The sequence below is a fragment of the Rhinolophus ferrumequinum genome, chromosome 24 (assembly GCF_004115265.2).
Source record: "Rhinolophus ferrumequinum isolate MPI-CBG mRhiFer1 chromosome 24, mRhiFer1_v1.p, whole genome shotgun sequence".
Classification (NCBI taxonomy): Eukaryota; Metazoa; Chordata; class Mammalia; order Chiroptera; family Rhinolophidae; genus Rhinolophus; species Rhinolophus ferrumequinum.
In genome coordinates, this window is record NC_046307.1 from 7,996,903 (window position 1) to 8,011,298 (window position 14,396).

Sequence of the window (14,396 nt, forward strand, 5' to 3'; positions counted from 1 at the left end):
TTAATTAAAAATAGAAATTTAAAATTCAATCAATGCTTTGAGTTTTTTGTTTATTAGTGGATCTGAGGAATTGAAATCACCTATTTCAATTATTTACTAACTCAATTTTATCATATAGTTCAGATAAGGGTTGCCTCTTTTTGGAAAACTGATGGAAAAATGTAACCTTTATAAAAAAACCTCTTACCCATTTTCATACTTATATATTTATAAAACATGGCATTTGAATAAAAGAAAATGGTGTGGGCTCTGGAATCAAACTACCTAGGTTTGGATCCACCATCGGTCATATGTAAGAATTTAGACAACTCTGTCTTCCCCCACCTACACCACGGGAGTAACAGGATTTATTTTATAGGGTGGTTTGGAGGATAAATAATTCATATAAAGTGCTTAGAACAGTGTATGGCACATAGCAAGCACACAACAAGTATTTCCTATCACCACCATCATTTAACTGACTCTGCTAAATTAAAATCTAAAACAGACTTAATGGGACGTCAATAATGGAAAAGACAAAGAAAAAAAAAAGCTGGTTCTATCACTACTTTCACCTTGTTAGCAAGAGGCATTTTGTCAGGAATGTAGGCTGACAGGGTTAATAGAACGCATGCTATTTTATGTGCGTGCATTAATGAAAAGGATGCAGTCTATGTTAAGAGTTGCACAACCTCCATTCCAGTTGCATTCACCTCTACACTTACCCCAGACTCCGCCACCTCTTCTTCCTGTAAGCAAGAGCCACAAACATTGAAGCATGTGTTTGAATAGAAAAGCACAGAAAAAAGACAACAGTTGAGAGCCAGAAAAACTATGGAGACAGAATAGAACAGAAAAATTTCACTAGGAAAAAAATGGTAGCTTAATAGTAAAATGACTTTAGTGGACTGTAGAGGAATAAAATGAATTATGACAGGCATTGAAGGCCAAAAACCCTACAATATTTTAAAAATATGCCTTTAGACAAATTATATTTTTAATGCCTAATTCATCTGGAGGCTTATGTTAATAAAAGCTTAAGGAAAAACATTTATTTACTATAAATTGTGAATTCAAAGTGTTTAGGGAAAGAAACCTTAAATTAAGGAGTACAACTTTTAAACATTTTTTGGAAAGGATATTTGAGCTTCTTATTTAAGTGACAGGATGAAGTTATAAGGAACAATGATTTATAATTTCATTTTTAAGTGCAGAAATTTCTCTGACAATGTGTTTTATTAGAAATTTTGACCAACAAATTCAACTTAAAAAGTAATTAAAGACATGTAAGAATTTTTACAATACTATATATACTATATATCCTTATAGTACAATTGGACGAAATATTGTTTTTTATTTTTATTCTTATTAATTTATTCATATTTTGGCCACCTCCTCCACCCCTCCAGCCTCAGCGCACCCCAGGCCTGCACCCACTGAGCTCCAGTGCAGGTGGCCCGAGATTGTTTTTCAGTCAGCAAATTGACTACTGTTAAAATTAAAGGGGTTACTTTGTCCACACGACATAAAATGCACCACAAAACAATTATGTTCTTAATGAAAGATAGCACATTTCAGCACTGGCTGACAAAACTGATTCAGGAAAAGTTCAATCCAATCTAATTATAAATGTTTTATTTTCTTCTATACTGTATTCTACTTAGCCCAGGCCATCGATTCACAAGAAAACAGCCAAGTTTATTAATTTCTTCCTCAGTATTTTCATTCTTCACTCATTTCTGAAGCATAGCTGGCACTAGACCTTCTGGTCTAGCAGGTCACAAATTCATGCCTTCCTGCTAACATACATGAGAAAATGAAGGTCCATGTGAGATGTAAGGGAGTGGCGGGGCCCCTGTAAGGGGACATGCTACAAGAACACAAACTTAAAAAACAAAGAAAACAAACCCTCCTCCGGGTTTGCTTTGGTCCCTGGTTCTTACTTACTGTTTTCTGCCTCCACACTGTTGAGCAACGATCTATCTCATTACATGTGGTGCTTCTCAGGGGAAGAAGGGGGATGGGTAGAGAACAGGAAGTCTGACACACCTTTTCCTCCATAGTTTGAGGCTCTCTAAACTAGAGCAACTATCAGATCAACTACTTACAAAAACAAAGACTCCTGAACAGTGATTTAAACAAAATAAAAAAAAACAAAAAACCAACCCTGACACACACAGATCCTGTTTGGTTACAAAAATTCCATCACCGATTTTTAAAGAACCAGTATTTCTGTTTCCTTAGTAGACTAGATTTTTTTAAGCCACAGGAATTGTGCCCGCCTCTGTAAATATTTCATTTTTAAAGTTCTTATGTACTGAAGCTATACACATAGGCCCAGAAGAAAATCAGACCAAAAATTAAAGCCCTAATGTTTATTTACCCTGAAAATTATAATGATTACTGGGAACAACTTCGCAATGTACTTTCTGTAAGTTTCATATAATTTGAGGAAGGCTTTATTATTATAATTAAAAATGAATTTTAAAAAGCATTCTTAGAAGATCAGGTTAATATAGAATAAAATAATATTTAGCATTTTTTATTAAAGATGGGACATGTTAAAATTTGCACTGTTTTGTTAAAGAACTTACAAATAAATAGCAGTATTATGACTTGAGAAAAAGAATATATTTTAGAAGTATGACTTAAAGGAAATAGAACTTAAAAATATTTAGTAAAAATTAAAGACATACACACTAATACTATAGAAATTAGGTTAGAAACCACATGAAAGCATTTGTCCTCCTGATAACTTCAGTAAAGATGAGCAATTTTCTTCCACGTAAGTTAGCTGATATTTTAAGTAACTAACAATACAGAACTATCTATGTACTCAAAAGCATTGCAGAACTAGGGCTCTTATCTCAGCCAATTACATAATCCTGGCCATATCACCTAATTGCTCTGAGCTTCTAGTTTCCTCATGTAAAAGGAAGGCCAATATCACCCATCTTTAAGGGTTCCTGTGATAAGTGATTACCCTGAGGGTGTGTAAAGCACTTTGTACAGCATGACCTTTGGGCGACAAATGGCAGATGGTCAATAAAGGGAAATCAGGATTTAACTGCATCACTCCTGATGCCGTTCTGTAACACTTCCACACACTTCGAGGCCATACCTCTGTCGGAACATCATAGCTGGGTCCATGTTAGCAGAAGTCATTCGAATAACTTGACGGATTTCCTTGGCAATCATTCTTAGCTTCTCAAAATTTACTAAACCATCTACTTTGGAGTCATTTCCTACGGAATAAAAGTTTTTAATTTTCAAAATTGGATAAAGGTAGCCAAAGTCAAGTCATTATTCTTGGGGTTATAAATAAGACCCTTCTTTCTCAAACTGCCACTTTAGTTTTTAAAATAAACCCATTGATGGTCCCACTCTGCTCCCAGGGAATGAGCTATTGGGGGGAGTTGTATTTCTAGAAAGTAATGATTAGGAATACTGGAAAGTGATTAACAGCACAGCATCTAAAACCAATTTCATTATGCTACAGGCACACCTGTAAAATGTGCCACTCCTCAAATCCAATTCTCCAGGTGCTCAGCCACTCTCAGGCAGGTACCTGCATCTGTTCTTTTGAGCAGCAGGGTACAGGACTCGAAAACTTAGGTTTTAGCTAGAGGTCACAAAGCATGACCTTTGGGCTTCATTAACCCGGTATGTTTTCTTTGATTTACTGTACTTAAAAAAATTGTTAAATGACTTGTCAACATTTAGGAAGTAGAATATATTCCAGGAAAACAAGAATTTCTGACTTCTCTTGAAGGAAAAAAGGAGGGGTTAGCTGGGGGATTAAATAGTAGGTGTATTTTCCCAAATGGCAATAATTAATTAGAATTAAGAGGTGGCTGTCTCAGAGGGGTAAATGGTTTCCAGTCTGCCACTCACCTTCCCTCTCCCAGAATTTGAATTTATAATTATGACTATAACCATTTAACAACACAAATTCACTTGTTCATAAGGTTTCATAATTTTTGTTTCTGTTAAGTAGTTCTCTGAGAAAACATTTACACGACTTTCAAAATGGTCTTCCTTTAAGGAGAAGGTAAGAGACCAGACTTAGCCTACTTGCTTACTCAGTTCAAACCACAAGGCAAAACAATTTATGTTCAAAGGGCCATATGTCTAGTGCAGTGTGGTTTTTTTCCACACCTGTCTTTAACAGCATGACCCCATTCAGCTCCTGTGGCAACCCGAGGTGCCTCTGAGGAACCCCAAGTCCCTGAAGCCAAGTCTGAGAGCCACATGGGCCTGGCACACACAGTGGCCCCTTCTCAGAGTACACAGAACCTATACACCGGACATATGAATTGTTCAGGGTCCCAGCACGAGCCGGAAACAAAATAATCACGAAAAACACTTTCAAGTCACATGAACATATTTTGCGGGAGCATGTCAGAGCATCATAGTATCTCCATATGAAAAAGGAGTGATAATGGGGGGGTGGAGGAGGGAACAGTTTAAGACTAGGTAATCTGGAAAACCCTTCTGCTGAGAAATACTAGAAAATTTGGACAAAAGTAGAAAAAAATAAATGTTTTGGGGCATCAAAAATGTATCAAGGCAGTGAAGCTCTGAAAGAAGAATGAAGATCTGGGGCAGGTTTAGCATTTCCCAGTGCCTGACTCGGGACATCTGCTGATTTCAGAAAAGGGGGATGCTGAGCTGAAAAACTGAGCAGCACCACCCTGACTTCCGAGGTTAGAGGAAACAACTTAAGTTCAGGTGAACCTCCAACACTTTGGGTTGGGATCCTGAAGGGCTATATCCTGGGACTAAGAATGAACGGAATGTAGACTGGGATAAAAGTTCGCTACTGTCTCGTACTCTTTTCTGTATTTCTCATCTTTTTGTCTCACCATTCTGGATATTTTCAACCTATTGTTCAATTTATCAATTCTCTCAACTATGTCTAATTTACTATGTCTAATTTATGTTAAATTTATCAGTGAGTTCTTAATCCAGTTATTGGGTTTTTTCAGTTTCACAATTTACATTTATTTTTTTTTATCTTCATGTTCTCTGTCAAAGTTCTCAGTGTTGTTTTTCTTATGTCTTTGCACATATTCAAAATAGTTATTTTAAAGTCTTTTAACACAAATTTGCTTGTTCCCAGGCCCATGTGGCTCTCAGTCTCTGTAACTCCACAATCAGGATCCTTTGTGGGTCTCTGTCATCTTTTTTTTCCTTTGCGTTTTAATCATGTTATCTTTTCTCCTGATGACCCTGGTTATTTCTGACCAAATGGATGTGGTGTATAAAAAATTACAGAAATAATTTGAGGTTTCAGATGATGCTCCATTCAACTAGAGAGAATTAAAACTTGCTTCTGCCAGGCAGCTAGGGGTGCAACCAATCCAAAATTACCTTAATCTATTTTCACATTTCCTGCACTTAACTGGGTAAAGCTTTAATAATATATAATCATTTTAGTGATATATAATCATTAGGGTGAAAAGATGTATTAAATATAATGAATCACAATTCTGTAGAATTAGCTAAAGCTAAACGTGCTAATTTTCAAATAACTTTTAAATACCTTCATGTAGAAATGTCATATCTTTCTTGACAACGGGGAAGAGGGGGATAATTGGAGGCTGCATGCTTTGACTACTAAGAATATTTCTATACTTTGCCATGTTTCTAGATGGATCAAAAAGGTCTTGTAGATCTTGCAGGTGTTTCTCATACTTGCTTGGTAACTTTTCCCAAGTACCTCTGAGTCGGGCTACAGATGCCAGGTTCAAGCCACTGCCAAAGATAAGAAGAAAAACATTAAAAAGGGACCCGTGAAAGAGAGGACTCGGATTAGTAACGTGCATACACCAGGTTTCTCTAATAAAGCTAAAAGAAGCAGGGACATATTGCAATGTGTTCAAATAGAGGAGAACCAAGGAATAATAAATAAAAAGCACTCCTTGATCTTAAAAAAAAGGAAACTTTCTTTCAGAGGAACTACATTACTGGGCATATAGTTGTATACCTACAGCCTTTATTTTGAATGTAAATGACAAATAATAATTCCATAAAATACATTTAACTAAAAAAAACCCCAAACTTCGGGTATCACAATGTTTTTCGTTTGTTTTACTTAGAAATAACTTGATGGAGACATTATTTGTTTGTGAGTGGCTTAAGTAATGCTGAACATAAATGTTACATAATAATCGAGGCAGGTTCTGGGGCTGAGGCAGCCTCCCTTCTCTGAGATGCTGTCCAATCACATCTCTGATTATGATACTTCTGTATCCTTAGGTTCTAATCATGTCCTCTGGGCCTCCATGTATTCAACATCTCCACTTTTTTATAGGATTTTAAACATGCTCAAGTCCTAATTGAAAAATAATTCGTGCCAATTAGGCTGCAAATCCTCCACACCCCTTTACCTCTGTACTACCATCTATAGTTCTCCAAAGCAGGTAACTCACCCTGAAGGCAGAACAGCAATCCCCTGTTTGGAACAATACAACAGAGTCTATAGGCTGATAGAATTAGGTGCGGCTGGACTCTGTTCTTTAGCAGGGAGTGGCAGGGAAAGGAAGACGAAAACAGTACACACAGTGATAGAACATCTTGGTGAGGAGCCATTTAACAGTGAGACAGGAGAGAAGGGAGAAACTCTGGGTTGTAAGCAGCCTAAACCTGCCATCTCCATTTTCTGGAAAGAAGTACAGGGTAAAACAGTTTCCACAAAGCTCAACTCCTGCTAGCCTGAACACTGCCCTGGGTCCTCTCCATGTGGACCTCCTGCAGATAGTTGGTACAGAAAAACTCGTTTCATTTAAAACAAAAAATGAACACAGGATCTATATAACAAGCTGCTATAAGAAAAAACAATTAATTAAGGAACTAAAGCAGAAAAATGTTGCCAAGAATTAAATAAAAACTAGGACTACTCAACGAACTACCCATGATTTCAAATGAATTAGTAAAGTAAATAACGAGCTTAATGTAGTGAGATAAAAGCTTAGGGAAAATATGAGAAGTGGATTTAAAAAATTATAAAGGTTCAGGGAAAACAATGGAAGATAAAATAAAACCAACGGAGAAGTGAAGGCCACAGTGGAACTTACATAAACAAAAAAGGACACTGCTAAAATGTTGTGCAAATGACACGGAGGAAAGGATTAATAAAAGCAATTCAATGGAAATGGACAGAGTTGAAAATAATGAGAAAGAAAATGCTATGGAAGACAAAAGAGATCTAAAATTTGTGTAACTGGTATCCTTGAAGGAAACAAAAATAATGGAACTCAAAAAATATTCAAAGGTAAAATTTGAGTAAACTTTCCAGAAACAAAAGAACTGAATCTACAGACTGAATAGGTACCATATTTCCAGAGAATCTGATACAAAACTAAAAAAGATGGAGAAACACCCATGTAAAAGATAAATGACTTCAGAGATAAGGAAAGAATCTGGGAGCAATCTCAGAAACTTGAACCATTACATAAAATGTTGTGGAGCTAATGTTTATGAAGTTTCCAAGAAATAAAACGTGAGACAAGAATTTTAAAGCCAGACAAACTGTCACTGAAGTTCAAAGGGAACAGAAAGACACTATGAATATAGTCAGGAAATGTAATTCCCACAAGCCCTTCTTCAAGAAATGACTAAAAGACAAACTTCAACCAAGAGATGACTGGAGAGAGTGATGTCAGCATCATGTCAGCATACACGACGTCTCCTGTTGGCATTTATCTACGAACAGAAGTGCCTCTGTGGGTGCTGTGGGGCAGCCCCATACTCCAAGGGAGCTGGGAGGAGCCTCGCCCACGGGTGCACCAGGTAATAGGCAGACAGACTTTGGTACTGATCATGGAATCTACAGGAGACTGTGACGTGGTTCCAGCTCCTCAGCTTTGCTGGGAACGCCTCAGAACACTGGTTTGGTCAGTCACTTACAGACAAGAGAGCCTCTGTGGAAGTCCAGGTTTGCAGAGAAGTTAAAGCATTCCATTGAAGTAAAACAAAACAAAGCAAAACAAGAGTTTGGATGCACTGGAGTGAGTAAAAGGAATAGCTTGACTTTGCTGGCATCACCCCCCTGCAAGGTGGCACAGCTTAGGGCTAAACTTGATGGCCTGTGATTTCTCCCACGAGGGGAAGGGGCAGTGAGTGCTTGGTTTTCCTAGCTGTGTGGAGTGCTGCCAAAGACACTCATTTCTCTCTTGCAGCATCCAGAGCATTAAAGTGAAAGCTCCCTGACTTGGGGGAGGCAGCAAATCAGGAGAGTGAGATATAAGATTCCTGGAGGGCATTAGAGGGATGCAGTCCCTCCTGAATGCCTCTAGACTCCAACAGAAAGCCTGCTCAGAAGACAAGGGGAAAGCCTCATCCATCGACTCCCCCAACTGACCCATGGGCACCTGCAGTGCACTGTGGACCAAACCCATACCTCCCCGCACCTCTGCTGCTCGCTCCCTGACAGCAAGCTCTGGTAGAGAGGGAGCACACACAGCAAACAGGCCAGAGTCCACAGGCAAAGGAGAAACCACAAACTTGAACTGTAGGCCACCCTCACAAAAACAAAAGAGAAGCTATCAACAACTGATATGGTGCATTGTAGGATCTAGAGAAGACATACAAGCTTCACAATTCTGCCAAAAGAAGGAGCAGAAAGCATGGAAGAAGTGTACTCATACAACAGCTGTTTTAGAATCCATAGCAAGGCTGAGGAAAGGGTGTTTTTTTTTTCATCCTGAAGACAGCAGAAATTGGAGGTAGTGACTGCTACCTCAAATGCAAAAACAAAAAACAAAAAAGGAAGCAATGCAGAACTCAAATTAACATGAAAAATCAAGAAAACATGACTTCACCATGAGTTCACAAGAATTTTCCAGTAACCAAACCCAAAGACATGGAAATCTATGATTTACCTGACAAATAATTCGAAATAACTGTTTTAAGGAAACTCAATAAGCTACAAAACACAGAAAGACAATTTAATGAAATCAGGAAAATAATACATAATCAAACTGAGAAATTTAACAAAGATATAGAAATCACACATACACAAAAAGAACCAAACCAATATTCTGGAGCTGAAAAATTCAATGAAATGAAAAATGTAATAGAGAGCATCAACAAAGAGAAGAAAGAATCAGTAAGGCAGAGGACAGGAATTTTGCAATGACCCAGTCTGAAGAGAAAAACGAATGAAAAAGAGTGAAGAAAGCCTACACAATCTATAAGAAACTATCAAACAAACAAACAAAAAACCAAAACAAAATCCAGTATCTGAATCACTCGAGTTCCATAAGGAGAAGAAAGGGAGAAGGGGGCAGAAAGCCTATTTTAAGAAATATGGCAAAGAACTTCCCAAACCAGAAGAAATCTGGACTTCCAAGTTTATGAAGCTTACAAAGCACCCTATTATTTCAATCCAAAACAACTTTCTCCAAGATACAGTATAACAAAACTTTCAAAAATCAACGAGAGAGAGAGAGAGAGAGAGAGAGAGAGAGAGAGAGAGAGAGAGAGACAGAGAGAGAGACAGAGAGACAGAGAGAGAGATTTCTAAAGGCACCAAGAGAAAAAAAGACTGTAACCTACAAAGGAACCCTCACTAAGCTATCAGCAGATTTCTCAGCAGAAATCACATAGGCCGGGAGAGAGTGGGATATATTCAAAGGGCTGAAAGAAAAAAATTGCCAATCAAGAATACTCTATCTGGCAAAGTTATCCTAGAGAAATGAAAGTGGACTTTCCTGAAAAACAAAAGGTGGGGGAATTAATCAGCACTAGACCTGCATGAAAACATACAACACTCTGATAAAGGTAGATATATAAATTCAGAAAAATCTCAATACTGTAATATGATGGTGTGTTAACCACTTGAGTATCAAGGTCAAAAGACAAGAGTATCGAAAATAATTACAGCTCCTGTAATTTATTAATGGATACACAATATAAAAAGGCAAATTGTGATATTAAAAACATAAAAGGGGGGAGTAAAAGGGTAGAGTTTTGTATGTGACTGAAGTTGTTATCAGCATCAAATAGACTGTTATAAAATGTTGTATGTAAGTCTCATGGTAACCACAAAGCAAAAACCTATAGTAGGCTCACAAAAGAAAAAGAAAAGGGAATCAGAGCATGTGTGTGTTACATGTCGTTGAGCTCTAACCCCTGGAAACCCTATGAATGAGTGACGTCCACAGTATTCTGTCCTCAACAGCCCTGCTCAGCTCCTGTAGACTTAACCTATGGCTTCTTTTATGGAGTCGACCCATCTCATGTTTGGTCTTCCTCTTTTCCTGCTGCTTTCTATTTTCCCTGCATTATTGTCTTTTCCAAAGAACCCTGTCTTTTCGTGATGAAGTATACCACCACGAAATATCACCAATCCACAAAGGAACACAGCAAGAAGAGTAAAAAAGGAACAAAAGAATTACAAAACAGCCAGAAAAATAAATAAACAAATAAATAACATGGAAGGAGTAAATCGTTACACATCAATAATTACTCTAAATGTAAATGGAATGAGTTCTCCAATCAAAAGGCAAAGAATGACTGGAGAGATTAAAAAACGAGACCCAACTATATGTTGCTTCAGAGACTGATTTCAGGTTAAAGGACACACCTATGTGTGAAGGGATGGGAAAAAATATTCAACACAAGAGGAAACCAAAAGAGAGCTGGAGTATCTATGCTTATATCAGACACAACAGACTTTAAGCCAAACAATGGAAACAAGAGACAAAAAGGTCATATAATAATAAAGATGTCAACTCATCATGAAGACACAAAAATTGTAAATATATATGCACCCAACAGTGGAGCGTCTAAATATATTAAGCAAATACTAACAGATCTGAAGGAAGAAAGAGCCAATGCAAAAATAGTAGGGGATTTCAATACCCCACTTTCAGCAATGAATAATCATCCAGACAGAAAATCAACAAGGAAACATTGGACTGCAACCATACTTTAGACCAAATGGATACATATAGGACATACTATCAGCAGAAAACACTTCTCAAGCATACACGGAACATTCTCTAAGTCAGATCATAAGATAAGCTACAAAACCAGTCTCAGCAAATTTAACAAGTGTGGAATCATACCAAATATCTTCCCCAATTACAATGTTGTGAAACTAGGATTTAACAACAAGAGGAAAACTGGAAAATCTATAAATATATGGAAATTAAACAACACACCCTGAACAACCAATGTCGAAAAAGCAAACAAAAGGTAAATTAAAAAAAAATCTCTAAACAAAGGAATATGGATATACAACATAACAAAAACTATGGGATGCTGTAAAAACAGTTCCAAGACTGAAGTTTATAGTGATAAATACTGTATGACAAAATAGAAATATCTCACATAAATTACCTAACGTTACACATCAAAGAACTAGAAAAAGAAGAAACTTAACTCCAAGTCAGGAGAAGAAAGGAAATAACAAAGAGCAGAGCAGAAATAAAACAGGGGGCAGAAAAACAACAGAAAAGAGCAATGAAACTAAAAACTGGTTTTGTGAAATGACAAAATTGACAGATGTTTAGCTAAAGAAAAAACAGAGAGAACTTAAATAAAATACACTATTTAATACCAAGCAGAACTGACTGACTGACCTGTGTCATCTCTGCTGAAAATTTAATGTCCTTTATGCTCTTTGATATTCTTTAGTTAAATATAAGAATACAAAGCAATTAACTTTACATGAAGTATTGAAAATGTGTATAATAAAATGTTCTTTATAACAAAATGAATGAAAGCCAAGCCTTTTAACCAAATCCTAGGCCTTTCTTATTTATACGCATCTTGGGGCTACTGTCTTTCCTGAGCTTCAATGACACTTCATAATTGCGCTGTTCTACTATTTCTGGCATCAAACCCTATCTCTTTGCCTGGACTATCTTCTTTACCCCCAAACTAAGAATGGTTACTGGGGTATGGTTTTTAATTCTCTACAATGTTCTTTCTACACACTTTTCCCACAGAGCTCTCTCTTGGTGTCAATCCATTTTCTTCATGGAGTACTCCAAAATGGAGTCTGTAACTCTCAAATTTTTACTCCATGTTTCCCATACAAATAGTTTAAATTTCTAGCCTTCCAAGTGTTTATCACGGCATCTTTGTTCCCATTTTTAGACCTAGCTGTTAAAAACTGAGAGGTAGGTGGTATAATTCCTGCATTCTATAGGTGAAAAAACTGGTCTTCGTTTCCCATTAACACACTGCTACTACATGAGAGAGTCAAGATTCAAATGCAGGTGCAGATGATTCTAAACACTCCGTTCATCTCTATTCAATACTCTTTTTACAGCATCTAGTTCAATTACAGCCCCTGGTTAACTTCATAGTTTCCTACTACCATGACAGATTTATAATTTAAACAGTGCCTATAAAGAGTCAAATTTTATTTCATGTGAATACTAGGAACAAATTACAATTAAATTCTATGAGGAGTGTACGTAGAATTGGTTAAGGTGCAATTATGCTGATGTGTGTGTGTGTGTGTGTGTGTGTGTGTGTGTATTATACATATAATAAATATATGATATATAAAATATGTATCATATATATATGCAAATGGCCTTAAAATGGCCCAAACTACACCCTTCTCCCCCCTTTTAAGTCAGACTTGCTTTAAGAGGAACCTGTTGATCAGCAATGTCCTGGATGAGGGTCAGAAAATACATTACCTGGACGGGCTTCTCACAATGAGTGGGGGTAAGGAGGAAGATTACTAGGAACTCATGTAACCATCCACAGTTCCTGGGCTTAGGAATTCTGAAGGACTTTTATGGTTCTAATGACCTATCTCACTTGAGGGGCAACACATCCAGTGACACCTCATGCAGTGCCTAGGAAACAGGAAGAGCTCACCAAGTGGCTGCCATTACTATTACTGTTGTTGTTTCAAAAGAGCAATTTTTAAAGCATTGACACCACGCTGTGATTTTTCAGTGCCAAATCACAGTGAGGAATGAACATACTGCAAGATGCACAGTACGGAAGTCTAATGACGAAGATCAGCCGCTGGGCATACATCCAAAGAGGGCACAATCCATCAAAGGGGAGAAAGGAGGAAAATGGGAAGGCAATCACTCATATTCACCAAAAACAAAGTTTAAGTAACAGAAAGGTGGAAGAAACAAAGAGAGAAAAAGCTAGTTTCACCAGAGTGGAAAATGTATTAAATCTCACAATACTTTAATAAAAAAATATTAATTGAACTTTTCTTCTCTTAGCCATTTAATACCTTAGTAGAAAATCAGTCTGTCTAATATCATGACAAAGCCATATACAAATATTTGTACAAACTTACCTGATTATTGCAAACATGGAATTGAAGTTCTTACATTCTCGACAATGAAGTGCAATTTTAATAAAATGCTTAACAATCTTCATTCGTTTAAGCTGATTTGATTCCGTTAAAATCTCTGAGGCAACCCAGAATGTCTCTTGGTTTACAATGTCCTCAAACTCTTTCAAGTGAGTATTTCCTGTTTTGGACTCTAACTTAAAAAGGTCATCAATGTATTCAGTAGGCTCGATATTACGAAACAGATCAAAGTCCCGCATGGACAGCTGGGTGGCCAGCTCAATGGTGCTGAGCTGCAGCATGGAGAGCTGGCTTTCCTTAAGCAGTTCTTGAGCATCTTCATCTGAACATAAGGTTTCTGTTTCCATGTTATTTTTTAAATAATACCTAAGAGGAAAAAAATTGTTTGTATAAGTGATTTCATATTTATAAGAGCACTTTCCCTCTTTATTTTTGTCAAAATATCATTATACTGTTAAGAACTCTTTGCCAAGAATGTTAGCAGACTGTTCACTTACTGGTGAAATGGACAATTAACATTTTTAATGAAAAAACTTTAAAGAAGTTGTTCTGTTATTGTGCCAGTTGTTATCCATTATGTTAAAGAGTAAAAGCAACGCTGATCATGCTGTGAACGCAGTCACTTTATGAAACCACTCAAGCTGTGTGAACAATAGTGTGTACACTCTTGAGGAGGAGGGCTGAGGGCATCTGATACACGGGGGTGGGAGGCTATGTAAGTATGTGTTCAGGGGCAGCATGAATAAACACCTGAACCCAGACTGTTTACATCTCTATTCAGAAGTTGCTGCTGTGCTCATTTCCTTCTTTATTTTTAAATTTCCAAGAGAAGAGGAATAAAACCCCTAAGGGAGTGGATACGCTCCCACTAATGATTTCTCCCTTGTTAAAGACAAAACCTCATTCCAGCAAATGGCCTTGATCGGCAACCATAATAAAGACCTTCATTTTCCTTTCTTCCTTTCAGATCAACAATTCTATGGCACTTGTATCTTGTATAGAGTTGGTGCCAGGGAAAAGAGGTAACGTAGTATATACCACACGTAACTTTTACTTCATTCTTTTCTAATTATAACTTATCTAAGTCTAAGTTTGTGTCCATCTACTT

At 37.1% G+C, this 14,396-nt stretch overlaps 1 protein-coding gene across 12 annotated transcripts in view; it reads right to left on the minus strand.

The window, feature by feature from the left end:
- The window catches only part of RAPGEF6 (Rap guanine nucleotide exchange factor 6), a 180,465-nt gene that overhangs the window by 24,413 nt on the left and 141,656 nt on the right, over positions 1-14,396 (minus strand). For 8 of the 12 annotated variants that reach the window (XM_033096371.1, XM_033096364.1, XM_033096362.1 and 5 more), the window contains 4 exons: positions 13,271-13,654; positions 5,525-5,736; positions 3,101-3,224; positions 705-728 (listed from right to left, as the gene is read on the minus strand). In XM_033096371.1, coding sequence (XP_032952262.1) covers positions 705-728; positions 3,101-3,224; positions 5,525-5,736; positions 13,271-13,654 — 744 coding nt within the window. The remainder of the gene's footprint in view (positions 1-704; positions 729-3,100; positions 3,225-5,524; positions 5,737-13,270; positions 13,655-14,396) is intronic. The other 4 variants (XM_033096365.1, XM_033096367.1, XM_033096370.1 and 1 more) reach the window with 1 other exon arrangement.